Genomic DNA, 17494 nt, shown 5'->3' on the forward strand with positions numbered 1-17494 from the left:
GAGCAAATTCTGAGGCTTTACATAAGAAGGACGAGACACATTCTTATCTTTATCTTATCTGATTGCTGTTGCTGGGTGGAACTGAAGACGGGAAGTCTGCTGCAATGAGTGCGTTGTATTTATACAGTCTCTGTAAACACAAAATCGTATCCATCCCTCAAAATATAACACCAGAGTCTCTTTACTTGTTAAACACACAGGAAAAAGTGTTTAGATTGGTCAGGCAAAGCAAATGTTCTCAGAGGGAAGAAACCAGTTCAGTGCAAACAAGAAGGCCAAATAAAATGAAAGCAATGAAACAGTACAAACCAAATAAAATTTAAATGGTGGTTTAAGTGGAACAACGTTTTATGTGGGTTTTCCATAGGAACATGTTTAACAATTTCATCTGTGATTATAAACAAATAATGACATTTGAAATTAGTTTAGCACAAATGTGAAGGTATATCAGAGAAACCACGTAACACAGTCAAAAAATGAATACTGACATGATGTTCAGAGGCTTGTCTAAATATTAATACCCATACAACTATTCTATTAATTGCCACATTATGACTGCACAGTTTAATGCCTTTTGCTGTGATTTCATGAGAACTAATGACCAAAACAGCATAAACCAGCAAAGTGTAAGGAAAATTATATTTTCATAATTTCTTAAATAAAATTTGGAAAATCTGAAGGAAACCAGATGCACCAAATTTTATTCAGCGGTAATAGTGTTAAGGAGACTGAATAAAAAAACCATGGCACAATTAAACATTTATACTATTTGTAAGAATCTTTCTAAAACTTCACAACTATTCTGGATTGGTTTGACATGTAAAATCTCAACAAGATATATCAAAGTTTGTGAATCACATAACCAATGCTAAATAGTTGAAGGGGTATAAATATTTTTGCAAGGCTCCGCAGCCAGCCGGAAAGAACATTATGTTTTAAGGAATGATGCTGAAACATATCACACCAAAATTTAACCAACTTTATCAAACAAAAATGTTCAAAATGTTCTAACTGTGACGTTCAAACCATCTACAACAAGTTGCGAGAGAACAATAATCTAGGGTTCGGCAAAAAACGTCAAAGTAACATTTTAGTTTATTTTTATTTGACAATTGCCTTTGTCAGAGCTAATTTACCACAATGCAGGTAGTTTTGTGGCTTACACTCACAATATAATTTTCTCCAGAGAGGATAACATGTGATCAAGTCGTATATCTTGCTGTCAAAATGCCCTACTTAAAAGCACAATGAGGAGGTCTTGCGTTGAAGCTCGAATCCCTCTACAAACACAGCAATCATGACTCCCAAGCTTCTCTCCTCCCAGCTCAACGGGACACCCCTCTGGAGGACACGAGGCAGCTGTTTTTTTTCTGCACGACGCGGGGTGTTGTCTCCATCGCTGCAGGCAGAGAGCAGTCGCTGACGCGGCATCATCTTACAGTGAGCTGAGAGGTTCATTGCTGTGAGAAGGGCACAGTGAAACCCAATGACAAAACTATTCTGTTCAATGACAAAACTGTTCTGTTCAATCTGCAGGAGCAATCACTTCACTTCCCCGTTTTGCCTTCAAGTGCTTGATGCAATTATGTGAGCCGACAGATTCTCACCAAGTGTCGGTTAAAAATATTGGTTTCACAATAATAAAAGAAAAAATCTGTAGTAAAAATTTCATGTCAGCTAATTCTTTATATTTGAAAATAATTTCTGCTGCTGTTAAAATTACAGAATCTTTATAAAACTAACATTTATTGTGATTCTGACACAAACTGAAGCAGATCTACACTAAAAAAACCATTAAATTCAGTAGCAGTTTTTAAGTATTTTTTGTGCAGAATGTGTTGTTCCTTAAGGAGTAAAAAACTGAGTTTTCACTCTGAGCAAGAGTGATGAGTGGCACTCCATTAGCGTTTTTGTGACTGGAAATGATTCAAACATCCTTATTTCTGTCTTTTGGAAGCAAGGAAACACTTTTTTTCCCCCGCAAGTTCACCAGCAGCACACAGGAAAAATTGAGCAAAGACGTCTGCGTGTCAGTTTAATGCAATGTGTTGCAACAACCCAAGTTGAGATTTTATATGTAGACGTTTTGTCTTGCCCTGCGTTCAGTCATCCGTTTCCAAGAGCAAGTCGTAAATTCACCTCGATACGCTTTGGCAGCCCCATTTTAAGGCAGACTTGCGTTCCTAAATCGGTTTGTACGTGCTGACGCACAGGGCAAGATAAAGCCACGCCGTGTTCAGAGGAACTAAAAAGCTTCACCGGGCTCCAGTGACGCACCTTGGGCTCAGCTGATTGAGCTGCCGTCACAGTTTCACCTGCTTGGCTGAACGCTGCTGCGCTACTCGGCTGTGCTCCGCGGAGGGTCACCGTTATAGAAGCCGGGGCTTTCTGCCCTCCTAACAACACACAGATAAAAACCCTGTAACAATAACAACCTAGACATGCTAGTGCTCCATACAGAACATAATTGTGCTTTCTCCCCCACCCCCAAATGGTTAAGACAGGAAAATCAAAATAAAAGGAAAACGATGGACAGATGAGTTTGATTTCAGTCTTTATTGCAACAGGCACAGGAACTGAATAATGCCACGTGTTAATGTTATTTAACTCAGGTGATTGGAAGGAACAATTCACAGCATGCTGCGAGATAATGAGACAAAAACAAAAGAAACATGCGATGATAATTATAACAAATGACTTGACAATGGCAGCAGGCTGGATTGAATGTTTTAATAAATTCACTAAACGTATCCAACATAATTTTATATTCAATTCTTCAGAATCAAATAATTAGGCAATTTTTCCATAAACATGAGTCCAAATGTGATAGTGACGCAGAGTCAGCAGAACATGCGACTCTGCAAACTTTCCACCGGTCGACTCCTTCCGAGTAAACCCGTCTTCACTCTCATCCACAGAGCCGTCCTCTGTGTCTCTGCAATGCCGTAATCCTCTCTGGTCTAAAAATGTCCTGAACTACTGCTTCCAAAACAGAGAGTGAATGAACTCCCCCCCCCTCCGCCCCCGGGCATTCAACGTGGCCGTCGGGTTTTGGCAGTTCGACACATACCAGCGGTCTGATTGGTGATGTGCGCCAAGCCGGGCAAGCTGCTGGCCAGCTTGGCCAGTCCGCCGTTGGTGAGCAGCTGGTGGATGGCGGTGGTTTTCGAGATGCTTCCTGTTGTGACCACGGGAACTGCCCGGAGCAGAGCGCTGCCGCCGGTACTGACCGAGCTCAGGATCGCCTCCTGGGATTTTCCACAAACTACCTGAGAGAAGAAAAAGGAACAAAAAAACTTTTGAGAGATTTTCCTCATCAATCCAGCTTCATAGAATCATTTTAATATTAACATTTCAAATCTGATTAGGGGACTGAAAGACAAAAAAAAAAAAAAAAATCTGTGCAATAGGACTCGTCTTTTCAGACATTTTGTAAGAGATTAGCTTGATGGAAAGATGAATTTTAGTTTTTATTTTATGTTTTGGGATTCTTAGTTCAGTCATGTTACCTAGACTTTCCTCCTTAGATTAAAGGAAATTATTCTCAAGTTAATTTGAGAACACTGTACCATCTGTAAAGCACGGTGGTGGCAGCATCATGTGCTTTTGTTGCCAGTACTAACTGTGGATTTCCCAAAGCGGGTGAAGAACTACCTCCAAATTCACCTCAAATCCACAGCTAAACACAATTAGACACTGATTTCAACCCAAACTAAATGTGGTTTCACAATAGATTACGGCTGAAACAGTTAATCGTTTCAATCACGATAAATCAATTAGTAATATTGGTCAACTAATTTAGTAATCGATTAATTGTCGTCTCTTGTAGCCCCTGAAAACTGTTTACATGCGTCTTTGAAAGCCAGAAATAAATACAACAGTCATGTTAATGAGTGTAAGCAAAACTTCTGACAGCAACTGCAGCGGTTTTATTCCAATACACTCTTGTTTGTCATCATCATTATAATTTGTACAAAGCGTAAAGTTTCTTTCCTCGTGTACCTGAGTGCTGCCTGTGCTTGTTGCTGTGGAGGGAAGGTTAGGAGCTTTGGTAACGATCTCCTGCAGACTGAAACTTAGGCCTTGCAGAAGACTGCTGGCGGAAGCCGGCGCTGCAGAGGAAATAAAAGCACAAACAGCAAATATGCAAGTTAAATATTAAAAGCAGACATTAGGACCAAATTAATACTTTCAGAAACCAAAAGGTTGAACACGTGGACAAACAAAGACAAGCGCAAATGAGGACAATCACGTCCAAAACAGGGGGAAAGGTTTGGATCGGTGACGAGCAGCAATGGCGCAAGAGGTGATCAATGATGATGTTTGCTAAAGTACGTTGCCCTCACACACTGTCCTCATCCAGCGTTCAGAACAGCATTCTGACCCAGGCCAACAGATTACGGTGTGTGTGTGTGTGTGTGCTGGAGCTGCCGTGCTGCGTTCTGTTTGCACAGCTGCGTGCAACTGAGCGTGCGAAGCGGGACAAGACAGAGATACCTTGGGCAGTAGCTGGAGCTTGCACCTGGGCTGGTGTGGAGGACACTGACACCATGCAAGGCTGCACGCTGCTGAATGAGCCTGAGCCTGGGGAGAGGGCACCAGACACCTCTGAGAGACTACCAGACCTGCAGTGACACACACACCACCAGTCTGCTCAGGAGCTACACCAGCAAAGGCTGCTTTGGCCGTCATTCGGCTCTCGAAATTCTGAGTACCACCTCTCATCGATCCCCTCTGCACCAGACACATTGTCGTCCAACAGGGGGGAGGCGTGGACGTGGGCGTAGGTACGCTTAGGGTTTTAGGAGCTCTACGTTGTGCCTGTGAGAGCGGGCAAGCTTACCGCTGGCCTGTGAGGAGTCCAGAAAGCTCCTTGGCACCCGGCACGGTCTGTCCCACTGCCACAGTTAGAGGCTTGCCAGAGACACCCACTGGGAGAAGAGAAACAGAGCCCGAGATCAGGACAGGCAGCTACGGATGGATTTATGAAGACAATAGATTGACTTTCTGCGAATTATATAACACTGTCATGTTTGTGAAGCACTTTGCTCCGCTTCTGTAATATTGCAATACCAAAGCAGAACAACAAAACAGCTTTGGATCGTGTCATTTTGTCTTGAAATCTGAATGTTGCTGGGATTTCTGGTGATTTTATCACTGAATCCCCAAACAATTTCTGAGCCAAGATAAAAAAAAAACATATATAGTTTGGATGTTCTGAAAGAATTATCCAAACTATAAGATGTCAGGAGAAGTATCAGCAAATTAATAATAAAATCTTGCTTTTTTTTTTAAATAGAAAAATAAGTACACAAGCTATCAAAAATAAAGATAGAGCACCAGAGCAACATCATCATAATCTGAAATGATGATGGCGAGGGTTATTAAAAAACTAGATAAAAAAGGATTTATAAAGGTTTTTTAATGGCGATATTGATCCGGACAAAGTGAAGCTTTTAACAACTGGTAGCTATGGTTGCTATTACTGCAGGACGTGACGAGTCCAGGCTTCAAACTCAGAATAAGACTTAATGGATCCAAGCATTATCCTAAAGATATCATCATTTACATGGCGCAGACGTGAAGAATGTGTGGAAAAACTGCTCATTTTCAACTTTGTCTCCACTTGCATGCTGGACTGGTACCCACCACTAACATGCCTCAATATGATGGTGAGGAAATGAGATTCTCTTCAAAATGGCTCTGGAGGTCTTGAAAAACTCACATAAAATAAACAGAATGTTCCACAACTTCTTTGAAAATACTTGAACTTTTTTTTCCTTCTGTGCAAAAAAACGTGTCGTGTTTCAGCGAAAGACACGACTCGAATGGTTGCATTTGGTTTTTCTGTGCAGGTTTTTGGAGACCTTTTAAGAATGTCAAGTAGAAAAAAAAAAAAAAAAAAAAAAAAAAAAAAAAAAGAGAGAAAGAAAGTCGGGGTCACAGGTTCACTCTGTTCACCGTCACAAGTCTCACATGGATTCAGCCTGTTTAAAAGCCACATTTTCTCATAATACTGAACTCTATAAAAAACAGAAACTGATATATATATATATATATATATATATATATATATATATATATTTAACTTGCCATTTCAACGTGTCCACAAATTTTATGTCAAATTTCATTTCATTTCAGGGTTTAAAGTGTGAAATAAATAAATACGCAAATTACACATTTATGAATTAAAGTCGATGATTTTTCAAACAAAGACTTTCCCTAAGTGCTGGGAGCGGCGCACGTCACCCGAGATGAATCATTTTCATGATTAAAGACACACAAAAGTTGGCACTTTGCTGCAACAGGAGAGCACAAACCAAAACACCACAATACGTGGAAATATGGAAGTTATCCAGATTCTCTACCTTCAGCAGGGCTGATGGCGCCTCCTGCTGACTCGCTTTGGGAAACAATGGTAACTTTAATCTTTGCTCTCTTGGAGGCCTTGCTGGGCGTGGGACTGGGTGTCTGCCTCCTCTTGCCGTGAGGACGTAGTTCGTCTCTGTCCAGGCCTTCCAGCTGATCGCTGGTCACTGGAACTGCAGGGGCAAAGAAGCATCAATACACAAAGACAGAAGCACTGAATCAGCCTGAGTTAATAAGGGTTTAATTCCCTCACCAGCCAAAGTATGATCATTTTCACCTCTCTTTTGATTATAGTACATTTCTACATATTTTTGTACTTTTAAACTGGCGCTTTATTTGAACTAAGTGGAAGAGAAAAGACCAGAAGACAGGACAGAGGAGGAGAGGAGGAGAGATAGATAGATACTTACCAAAAATACAAGGAGGGGTGCCAGGAGGAAGATTTTTCCTCACAAGCATGTTTTGTTTCATAAAAGCAGCAAACTGAGCTGGAACGAATCGGAAAAAAGCCAGAAAGGAAAGTTGCAGAAGGAGAGGAGACAAAGAGGATGAGAGGAAAGCAATTTCAGTCACGTTCCATCTCACCCCCGTCGGATGTCGTGACACGATAAAAACGCGCTGCAATCGTTTTCACATCTCGCATACCACGGCGTCTGCTCGCGCAGAGTTCAGCCAAAGTTGAGGCGATTAACTTCCAAAAATGTTTAAACAAAAGGGAGGGTTGTTTATGCTCAGGTACCAGGAATGTGAAAGCTTACAGAGCGTTTTTAATGCATCCAGCGTTGGGAGATTAGCTAACCTTGAGCCTGCTTGTGTGTGAGCACGGCGCCAGAGCGCTGCATGTGCGTCTTGAGGAGCTGCGTGGCCGTGATCAGGCTGGACTTTTGTGCTGGCGACAGACCAGACGTCTTCGGTTTGGGGCTGGAAGTGGGGCTGCTGCAGACGCTGGACAAATCCTGAGACGACAGAAGAGATGCGCCACAACTCTGAGTCAAGTGAAATATCCAGGATTTATTTTTTTATATAGACGAACACTGAAGCTAGTTATCAAGTTTTACACTCTTCTGTGGCAGGAGAATAAGTGTGACCAAAAACGGTGCTCCCTAGTTTAACTGTAAATTATTTATCTTGGCTTGTGGGTCTGGTGGACCTGCTGCATTTTACTGTTTGAAATTAAAATAAAACAACAACAAAAACTTTTTACTTTAAGATACAAAAAAATAGATGTTCACTTCAAACTTAAGTTTTTTATTTCCCCCCCCCAAAATTGTTCAAAAATGTTTCCATTAAACAAATTTATTTCTGTAATTCCAATTTGTGCAACTTAATGTTCACAGGATTGTAACAAACCTCTGAACCTGAGGGTGAAATGGGAACTCTAAGAGCCGGAGACGAAGGTCGACCTCTCTCCACGTCAAAGGGAAGCTCCCGTCGAGGCCGCTTCTTCTTCTCCGTGTCCAGGTCTCTCATCTCCCCGGAGCCGTGACCGTGGCCCTCTGCCCGGGTCAGGACCCCTGACAGAAAGTCAGCTATCTCATCCTGAATGCAGCGGTCCACCATCGTCTGCGTCAAACCTTCTGACTTCATCTTTGCCGAATTGATTCTGTGGAGAAATTCATGGACCTTTTTATTTATTTATTTTTTTCAAAAACAGAAAGTGACATCTGAGGTGCAGCCACTTTAACTCCACACAGTCTCTTTGCCTCACATAAAGTACTGATGTTTTATTGGGTTTTTTTTAAAAGAAAAATTACATTTATTTGGTGGAGAAAAGCTTGATAACTTGCATGCATGAACCTGCAATGTGAGGCTTACTGAATCTCTTTTCAGACATCAGCTGAGACTTCTCAGCAAGAGAAAAATAAACCCAAGCCATTCTGCCGCCTCTGTTCTCTTTGGCGATTCATCCACAGACCAAACTGAGCCAGCTCTGTGCTGCTTACACGTAAGAATGTTGGCGTCGTAGAGCAACTGAATCACCGCAACATCAGGGGAAGCCTGTTCCAACAACACGCCGAGACGGCGTACAAACCAGCACATTAACGCCCCCCAATGAAGCAGCAGCGAAAATCAATGACTGGAGCGCTGCTGCTGCTCCAGCTGAGCAAAAATTAGAAGGAAAAGCTGCGAGCGAGCGCCTCGCCTTCACGGACACACAGAGCTTTGCTTCACCTTTACGGCGCTACCTTGTCCTGATCCCAGATCAGCTATTTGGGATTATAAAGCATTCACCCGGATTCCTAAGAATGTTCCTATTTAAAATGAACTGGGGCCCAGTTTAAAATCCTATAGAAGTGACGTGACCTCTTTTTAATCCCCATTCTTCAATATACGTGCGCGTCTGCTAGCAACTGAGAAAGCAATACAATCGGTGAGTCAGGCGAAATCTGATGAGTTGTCATGTAAGAAGATGATCAGCTAAATGTTCATCGATGCTAAAGCCCCTCTTTTCACACAATAAAGGTCAGAGTGAAACACGTCTCTTAGTAAATTAAATGTGAAACTCTGGGAACTCTCATTTTCCAGACTTTTCAAGATTACATAGATTAATAAATAACATGTTGTTCTTGACAGATGGTGATAAAAGACCACATACTTTCAATAATAAAGCGATAACAGATAAACAGCAGACAAAATGTAGACCTGCAAAAAAATATTGCAACACCACCATCAGTGTGTGCAATATTAATATCCCAGCGGTCTGGACTAATATATTCCAGGTGTGCGTGTCGATGCAATATGGAGTTTCACAGCAGGAGACGCCCACATTTAACAAAAATGACAGAAAGTGCTTGAAAAATCTTCTTTAAAAATAAAAATCTCTTCATGCTGGTATATCTTCACGTCAACAGCTGCATGTTTTGTCAAAGAGTCGTGCACTGATACCACCGTCTCCCCGCATTCTGATTCTCCAAGCTCAGAATATAACAGAGAAAATTTTAAGTTAGCTAACGAAGAGGCGTCAAGCTGCCTCTGGAGGCGTAACAGGACCAGTGAGCTTTTAAACCGGCTCTTGCACCAGTTTAAACCTTGCTCAGGGCGGCGACCGACCTGAGGTTGTCGTCTGCTCCTCCGACCACCACCAAGCTGTTGTCGGCCCTCAGCTTCTCTCTGAACTCCTCCATGCCGTCTGTGGTGCACTGCAGCGCATTCTGCCCAACCACAAACAACACGGGGGTCTTCATGTCCAGCAGCGGGTCGTCCACGTCCTGCAAACCAGCGACACGCCAGCGGCTCATCACAGACCCGAATTCAAGCTGAAGGTCACACTTTCTAACAGCGAGTAGGAGGACAGCTGAGGTCTCACCCCTCTGGGCCCGTTGACCGTTAGGAGCGGAAAGCCGAGACACACGACGGCCGTCAGATACTCCATGAGGGACACCTGGCAGAAAAATGGATTTGTGTTTTTATTTAGAAAAAAGAAAAAAAAACACAAATTTCCATGTGATGACGCGTGATTGTGATAATATTATCCAACTCTTACATGACAAGCGATAAGCGCACCGGCGTTCCAGCCGACCAGGATGATGGGCTTGTGTGGGAAGTGACTGTGAACCTGTCGGACAAAGTTTACGAAATAATGTCACTACAAACATTTTACAACATATGTGGATCTGCACAATTGGTGAACTGCCAAATCATTCTTATCCTGGTTTTAGAGCCATAGATTTTAATCGATAAACACAAGGATTTTGTTAGGCTAGTCATAATATTTACAAACAAAAAAAAAAACAACTTCTTTAGATGATATTTTTATAGTCATAATTATTTTTAATGTACATCTTAAAAACACCCTTAGGAAGCAAGCACACAGTGATAAACACATATATAAAGACACACCTCCATGACTTTGGCTCTGACCGTCCCCAGCATGTGCTCCAAACACTGTGTGATTCCAATATTGGCCCCACTGTTCACATGAGTGTGCACCGGGATGACCTGCAGTAAAAACGGCACTCATTAAAACTTCTATCTGCAAGGAAAGTGAAGTGACTTCCATTCCAAATGGAAAACTAGAACAGAGGGAGCTTTTCGACCTTTCCCAGGCAGGAGAGCTGCGACTGCCAAAACCTCATCCTCCGCGAGGTGGAGAGAGCCGGATTTGTTGGGCTGGACGGCGCGATGAGAATCAGAGGAGAGCCAGGAAGCTTGCACTGCAACATACAGATGAAAGGAGAGTGGATCGAGTCGCATCTATCTGAGCAACATGCTGCGTCTCGCAGTCTTAGTCAAACGTTAGTTTTTTTTAATTCGTTTTTTCCATACAAAATTGTAGTAAAATACATTCAAGTTTAAACCAGGGCTGTGTGATGTAGGGTAAATATGCAATAACAATAATAAATAAATGAAAAGCCGCTGCTAGAAGATTTCTGACACAACAAGCACAGGAAAAACTTTGTTGTAATTTATTCAAGATTTGTCCACAACAACAAAAAAAAAGAAACGCATCCAATAACCACTTTGTCATTAGTCGTGGTTTTTACCGGTTTGTTCTGCGACAGAACCCCAATGGCAGGATCCCAGGGACGCTTCAGCAGCAGAGACAAAGCCTCCGCACTCGGAGCTCCAGTCTTTGCAGACGGCAGCAGCATTCTGTCGATGAGCGTCGGCAGCTTCGCATAAACAGACAAATCAAAATTTAGCTCCCTGATCAAGCAAGGTAATGAAATATTACATGCACCGGCTCCCGGTGTTCGTTCAGTGACTAAATCATACCTTGCTTTTTAAAGTCTGCAGCACATCCAGGTAAGCAGCGAGCATGGGGAGGCTCAGCGACTCGATCAGCGTGGTGTGCAGCCACTGCGTCAGCTTGGTTTCCCAGTTCACGCTGGCGAGCGCGTGCCGCACCTTCCTGGCACACTTGTCTACAGCTATCCTCCGCAGAATGGGCTCGTTGGAAGCCTGAAATACACGGATGAAGAAAAAAACGTGTCGTTACTGATCAAGTGCGACACTGCGGGGCCTTTCGTCTAAATACCAAATCCAGAAAAACGTATCAACTTTTACTCACAGAAAACTGAAGGCGATTAAAATATTCAAGCACAGAAAGAAAAAGAAAAAAAAAAACAAACATTTTGATGCGTTCCACACATATTAACCGCCTAGAGTTGAAAACTAATAGAAAAACAGCAGCGAAAAAAAAAAAAGTTACATTTTCATTGGCCAGTCGTGCCAGTCTTTCTCCCTGTAGAGCTTTAAGGACTTTGTTGAACAACTTGTTCTGGGTCACTGACCAGCCCGTCCTGAAAAGGAAAAACCATCTCAAAACACTGACCTGCTGATAGGTGTGTTAGACTTATGAGCTTCAAATAATGCAGTAGAAGTGATCAATAAGCATGTCTGGTTACTTGTTTATATGTTCCTCCCAGTCATCTGGAGGTGGGGGGCCGTCGGCGGCTGTTCGAGCAAACAGGACATGCCTCTCGCACTCCTTCATCACACTCAGAGCCTTCTGGTTGTCATACAGAGGAACAGGTGTTGGCGTGACCGTTTCCACATCGATTAGGGAATCAGAGTCTCTGTACGGGAGAAAACAACAAAGGAATCGTACAAGGAACTGTTTAGGAATGATCCGCCCTTTAGAGTAAAACGAAAAGGTAGCCACGCGTCTGTTTCCTTAGAACACTTAAATACTGTTTTTATACTCACGATAAAGCCTCAGGTTGACGACGCGGCGTCACAAACAGCGTTCTTGTGGGCCGAGCGCTGCTGGCATCGGGGTGAGCGTTCCACGGTTTGGCGTAGCTGTGGTCCAGAAACACCAGGTCCAGCTCGCGTTCGTAGGCCGACAGCTGGAAAAGCAAGGACGTGCCCATCTTGCGTGCGGATGACTGCAAGTCCTTATCCCCGCGGTGCATCTTCTTCTTGAGCCACGCCCGGCCCGAAACAGACCCCAGCCACTGGTGGGGCGTTTAGATGAGTCTGGAAAAGGAGGAACGGGAGAGCATTTAGAGATGCTTGAAGAAATAAGAAAATAACTTTTTTTCTTGTTTTACTGCCTACTGAGGAATCAGTGTCAGACTTTGTGTTTTGCAAAGTTATGCACTGTTCTCCTCACTGTGATGGCTTCTGAGGGAGAAATCCTCCGTGACTTTTCAGAGTCAACAATCTTATTTTACCCAGCCCAGCGTTACTGCTCTTCTCGCCGGAAGAGGTGAAATCTTGTTTACAGATTTCACCTCTTACGTTGGTTGATTTATCCCAACTGCACTGGCAGTGTTCAATGTGACGTACACTGAAAAGCACATCAATACAAAATAAATTACATCAATTTGAAACCACAAAAAGTATCTTACAAAAAGTAAGAGAGCTCATCTGTTCATATTGGAGGTGGAACAAATAAAATAGAGGTGACTATAGAGGAATTAGTGGAGATTTAGATCATATTATAATAATGTGAACGTGAACAGACCCAAGTGGAGATTGTCCCACGAAGAGATAATAGCAGATAAGTTACTTTTAGCAAGTTTCCAAGCACTTTGTTGGCGAATATGCTAAATAATAATATGTAGTCTAGTACTGAAGTTTCTATTCAACAAAATCACATTTGACTTGTTTCAAAGCTTGAGAAAAAGTTTTCTAAAGTAAATGTTCAACTCCATAGGTTTAAATGTAAAGTTGAGAAACGTAAATAAACCCAGAAATTCTGCCTTTAAGGTGCAGTCGCTGTCCTAGTTTTGAACCTTTTATTGCGATATTGGCATCATGTAAAATATAACACACACACGTCGTATTTATTGCATGCATAAAGCTACATGTATGTTAGCTAATATATTATTTATATTAACGTTATGCTTTATAATGGATGTGATTTTTTTAAACTACCATGCTATCAGGCCTGGTATTGGTATTGTGCAGGACAACTAAACACTGAATCCACAGCTTCAAAAATTATACATGAAATCTTGTCGACCCAGAATATTTTTCTTCGCTATTCATGCTCATGTGTCAATATTCTAGCACACATGAATAATAAAAACTCAAATTACAAAAATGTCCAGTCAGTATGTTGATCTGAGAATGCTTCGTCCGCCAAGAAGCAGTGAGCGGGATTAAGATTTAAAAAAGCAAAAAAGGCTAAAGTAGTAAAACAAAATACAAATTGAGAAGACAATTGTCATAATAAATACAGCTTCAGTCACTGCACGTAAACGTATTTGAGTTCTGTGTAACATTAAATAAATCATGATAACCCCCACCGAACATATCGCATAATTGACTTTAGTAAATATTTAACACTACAAAACATTATTAGCTTGAACAGGCTAAAGACCCTGAGGGCGGAGGGCTGGAGTGGGTTGGCCTAGCAGAAGGATGTTAGCATAGCAAGCTAAAAGCAAATACGTAAGACGTCGCTAGAGCTTTCAGTAAAATATACCTCCTCATCTGATTAGATCATCTTTGTCGGTATGACTTCAGACCGCTTCCGAGCCGAGTAAGTAAAAAAGAGGTTTGTATTAAACAATATGATGAAAATGTTGCAAGCAACATAAAACCACTCTGCGTAAAACCCTTACTTCCCTTTGTTGTCTGGTTTGTTGCCTTGTCCCGCTACAATTCTCCCCCTTTTCCTCGCACTGAAAACAGGCAGGACAGAAGAAGCTGAAATGTACCCAATATGGCAACCCTGCATGTGGCGCCTCAGAGAGTAACGCAAAACATGGACTGGATCACTGCAGTGGATCATAAAGCTGGAAACTGGTTAAAAATACAAAAAAGTAATACAAATTAAACGGACTGTTTATTTTTTGTTTTGTTTTTTTTTGTTTTTTCCAATAAATAGAACAGGGCAATCGGAGGGCCATACCATTAAAACAAGTAAGACATGTATCGTCATTTTTTATCTTTATCACAATAGTAATATAAAATATTCTGATAAAATTCCAAGTCCACACCGCCCACCTCTACACTCACCATCTTAAAACAATCGCACCTACTTCTAAACATGCACAGACACCAAATAGTTGAAGGTCATACAAACCCAAAATTGAGCTCAAGGAGTTAACAGAACAACCCTCCCAAAAAATTATTTTGCATATTTTATATTTTTTATTTGTTTTCCCCAAGGGGCTTTGACCCCTTCCAGTAAATGAAGTAAACACTCCTTTATTGATGTTTGATTCCAAAGGTCCCTGCAAAAACAGTATTTAAAAGACACAGTCCTCAAAGGACATTTCAGCATATTTTTCTTTACCTGGACAAGCTGACAAATCACAGAGCCACAATGGTAAGTTTTATTTAACAATTTGCATTGACAGTTCCTTGTGAGGGTTTTTAAAACTCTTGTTACATTTTTTTTTATGAATTGTTTGCTTGAACTTTAAATGTGCATGCATACATAAAAGGATTGATTATATTTACATAAAAAATTATTCAGTTGTTTATTAAAGTGCACTGTGTGTTCTTAAATCTAAAGAAATATTTGGCGCTGGCTTTGCTGCTCTGTGTCCTGATATCGCTGTCAGACTCTCAGTGCATTTTCAAACACAGGACACCTGGTAAAACAAAACATTCACAGAATACTTATGGTGCTTAAATGATAAGGTTTCTTTGCTTTAAATATTCAAACCCATATCTTGGTTTTGTTTTTCCCTTTTACGGTGCAGAAAGAGAAAATCAGACCCATTGCCAGGATAGTGTGGATTTGACATGGCATCCTATAGGGACAAAATGGAGGAACAGTGTGTGTCAAGTTTGTACTTGTGATGAATGCTGCAATGGGTACGTGCAAAGAAATCTTTTATGATATTGTGAATACAAAAGAACAGTTAGATTTACATGCATACATTTCATTGTTTCTTCTGCTTGCCGTCTGATTTCAGGTATTCAACTCCAAGAAAATTCCCTGAAGATTGTGTTTCTGTTTTTGACCCGAAGTCATGCCAGTATGTTGTCCACAAGAAAGACAACCCATCTGTGCTCTGTCCCGTTTTTGCTGCTGTAGGAAAATAATGCAATTATTGATCCAGTTGATCTAAACATCCTAATGATGGTTTTATGAAATACTAAGAAGATCCTTTAACCTGACTTTAATCTGTAAAGGACCTTCACATGCCTACAGAATAAATAAAGAATACAAAAAATGTACTTGTGACAATCTACACATTTCAGCTCAGCATGGTTGTTATGTGTTTGCACAAATAAAAGATGTTTGACCTTCTGAAATCTGAAATGTACCCAATATGGGTATTGATTCAAATATTTACTCAAGGCTGACATTTTCATCTCCAAAAGGCACAGTGACAAAGGATTTCAAGGAATTAAACCTCTGGTGTCCAAACCTTTTGCCAGGAGTGCCAAAAATATCAAGTTGAAAGTGATCATCGGCCAAAAACATTAAATAAAAAAACAAAACAATTTTACTGTAAATTATTGTCTTTTAATCTAACAGTAAGCTAAATGTGCCACATATTAATGAAACAAAGTAATTTGACTATATAATAACTGTAGATCCACGATAGTGTAATTTCATTTGGCTTTATTGTCTTCTCTTTTGGTTTAAAAAACTTTAGTTTATGCCCAGCTACAAAAACACTGATCATTTTTGTCTAACTGTGTTTAGACAGGTAGGCCCACTTAGGTCTGGTTTGCTGAATGTTTGTGGCCCTATATACAAAAAACTAAGAAAAGGAAAACAACAGTTTCAGTTTCAGTAAAACATTGATTAGCAATGGCAGCCAGATCAAGGCTGAAAGGACACGGCAAAGGCATTTTCACACTCATCTCTGTGGATCTAGTGTGTTTTTCATTCCTAATAAACAGGGAGAACCATATACGGTATTTCTTCCCATGTACGCATTTGCTGTTTGCAGTGAATAAGTAAGCTGCTCTGTGAATGAGTTAGACATGAATCTGAAAAACATCTTTAGGAGAATTTAGTTCGACCTCATATTAATGAAAGCGGGAACAAACATCCACAGATACTATGTTCCTTTTTCTGTAGATTCAGTGTTTTTCACCTTAAAAAGGGAAATACAGAAATGTGATTGCAGCTGGAGTGCCAGCTGCTAAAACTAGGTAATCCAGCTATTGCTTCAGATATTTGAAAGGAAGGAAGAAAAAAAAGAAACTATAGAAATTCATACCACAGACACCAATGTTGATCATGCAACTGATACAAACATGCTATATTTTGCAATTTACAAGAAAACCTATAAAAGAAAATTTATATTTTTAGTTTACACAAGCAGTAAATAAGTCACAGTTGAAACCAGAAGTTTAAATAAACAAAATAAAAACACACTATTTTTTCTTCTCTCCCCCCCCTCACTGTCTGCATGAAGTTAAATCAGGCCAAACTAATCTTGCTTCATTCAGAAACAATATTATTTCTTTTTGTCAAATTCCACAATAAAGAACAAAATGTGTCAGTTTTTTTTTAAATTAATGTTAAAATTCAAAAGTTTACATACATACGTATGAACTTCATTATGACTGTCTGAGGTTCAAACTGTCACTTCAACATTCTCTTTCATTGATGCTTTAGTCATTTTCTTTTAAGTGTTTCATCATTGAATATCCACATCCTGTAACGTTTAAGTAAACAAGGCAGAACCAAACATGCAGCCAAGACAAGGGGACGGTTACCAAAAGGTTTATTAGACACAAAGCGATGGTGTTGAAGTGGTCCTGCTAGATGTGGTTACACTGGCGCGTCTGGGACACAAAAACAGAGATGAGTGTCATGACTGGATGAAAACTAGGGAAAAATAAAAAGAGAGATTTACCAGGAGACAAGCAGGGTCAAAAACCAGAAACTCTTTGAATACTGGTGTCCGCCTCCAGCTGTTAACAGGTCCACTATGGACTGGTCCTTTTTTGTTTATTTTACTACCTCATATCTGGCCACTTTTAAAGACTAAATGCAGAAAGTATTTTTGATCCATATCATAAAGTTTGTACAAATGCTCTATTTTTCCTCATGAAATGTTTCCGTGTATGAAGAACACTTTGGTTTTTTCCCATCATTTCTGAACTGTGAGAATGTTACATGAGATTACTCCAGAATAGATTATGTAAAAGCAAGAAAACCCAAAAAACTCCAAAGTTGTCTGGAGCTCAAGACTCGAGTGCTCTCACACACTTGGGTTAATACCCTTTATAACAAACAATGCAAATAAAAAAG

General features: G+C 40.7%; 2 protein-coding genes across 7 annotated transcripts; one reads left to right on the forward strand and one right to left on the reverse strand.

Moving 5' to 3' along the window:
* Window positions 1-313: 313 nt before the first annotated feature.
* Window positions 314-13928, reverse strand: kansl3 (KAT8 regulatory NSL complex subunit 3). 6 transcript variants are annotated; one of them, XM_088008968.1, is made up of 21 exons: window positions 13748-13928; window positions 12019-12291; window positions 11718-11888; window positions 11522-11612; window positions 11086-11271; window positions 10854-10982; window positions 10407-10523; window positions 10210-10308; window positions 9854-9925; window positions 9677-9751; window positions 9421-9578; window positions 7720-7972; window positions 7169-7325; window positions 6780-6857; window positions 6369-6542; window positions 4844-4931; window positions 4498-4625; window positions 4003-4112; window positions 3071-3269; window positions 2278-2396; window positions 314-1460 (listed from the first exon to the last, which is right to left on the reverse strand). In XM_088008968.1, exons 2-21 carry the CDS (start codon window positions 12225-12227, stop codon window positions 1455-1457), a joined length of 2619 nt encoding a protein of 872 aa, XP_087865094.1. In that variant the 5' UTR covers window positions 12228-12291; window positions 13748-13928; the 3' UTR covers window positions 314-1454. The 6 variants fall into 6 exon arrangements, with proteins under 6 accessions (XP_087865094.1, XP_087865095.1, XP_087865096.1 ...); XM_088008969.1 differs by having other exon boundaries at window positions 13887-13909; XM_088008970.1 differs by lacking the exon at window positions 6780-6857 and having other exon boundaries at window positions 13748-13927.
* Window positions 13929-14487: 559 nt separating this feature from the next.
* On the forward strand, window positions 14488-15726 carry msmbl (microseminoprotein, beta-like). Its single transcript, XM_014982279.2, has 4 exons — window positions 14488-14596; window positions 14786-14867; window positions 14976-15090; window positions 15192-15726. Exons 1-4 carry the CDS (start codon window positions 14594-14596, stop codon window positions 15319-15321), a joined length of 330 nt encoding a protein of 109 aa, XP_014837765.1. The 5' UTR covers window positions 14488-14593; the 3' UTR covers window positions 15322-15726.
* The last annotated feature ends 1768 nt before the right edge of the window (window positions 15727-17494 follow it).

This window comes from Poecilia mexicana, unplaced genomic scaffold (assembly GCF_051168715.1).
Source record: "Poecilia mexicana isolate PSO_F unplaced genomic scaffold, ASM5116871v1 scaffold_9, whole genome shotgun sequence".
NCBI classification, from domain to species: Eukaryota; Metazoa; Chordata; class Actinopteri; order Cyprinodontiformes; family Poeciliidae; genus Poecilia; species Poecilia mexicana.

Bases quoted from the DNA above. Each gene is read 5' to 3' on its own strand.
- kansl3 (XM_088008968.1), bottom strand. From the start codon at position 12,227: ATGCACCGCGGGGATAAGGACTTGCAGTCATCCGCACGCAAGATGGGC. The intron at 7,973-9,420 runs GTCGGTCGCCGC...ATTTCTCCACAG, and splicing joins GGAGCAGACGACAACCTCAG to AATCAATTCGGCAAAGATGA. The intron at 6,858-7,168 runs GTTAGCTAATCT...GATTCGTTCCAG, and splicing joins CACACACAAGCAGGCTCAAG to CTCAGTTTGCTGCTTTTATG.
- msmbl (XM_014982279.2), top strand. The intron at 14,868-14,975 runs GTAAAACAAAAC...TTTACGGTGCAG, and splicing joins TTTCAAACACAGGACACCTG to AAAGAGAAAATCAGACCCAT. The intron at 15,091-15,191 runs GTACGTGCAAAG...GTCTGATTTCAG, and splicing joins TGTGATGAATGCTGCAATGG to GTATTCAACTCCAAGAAAAT.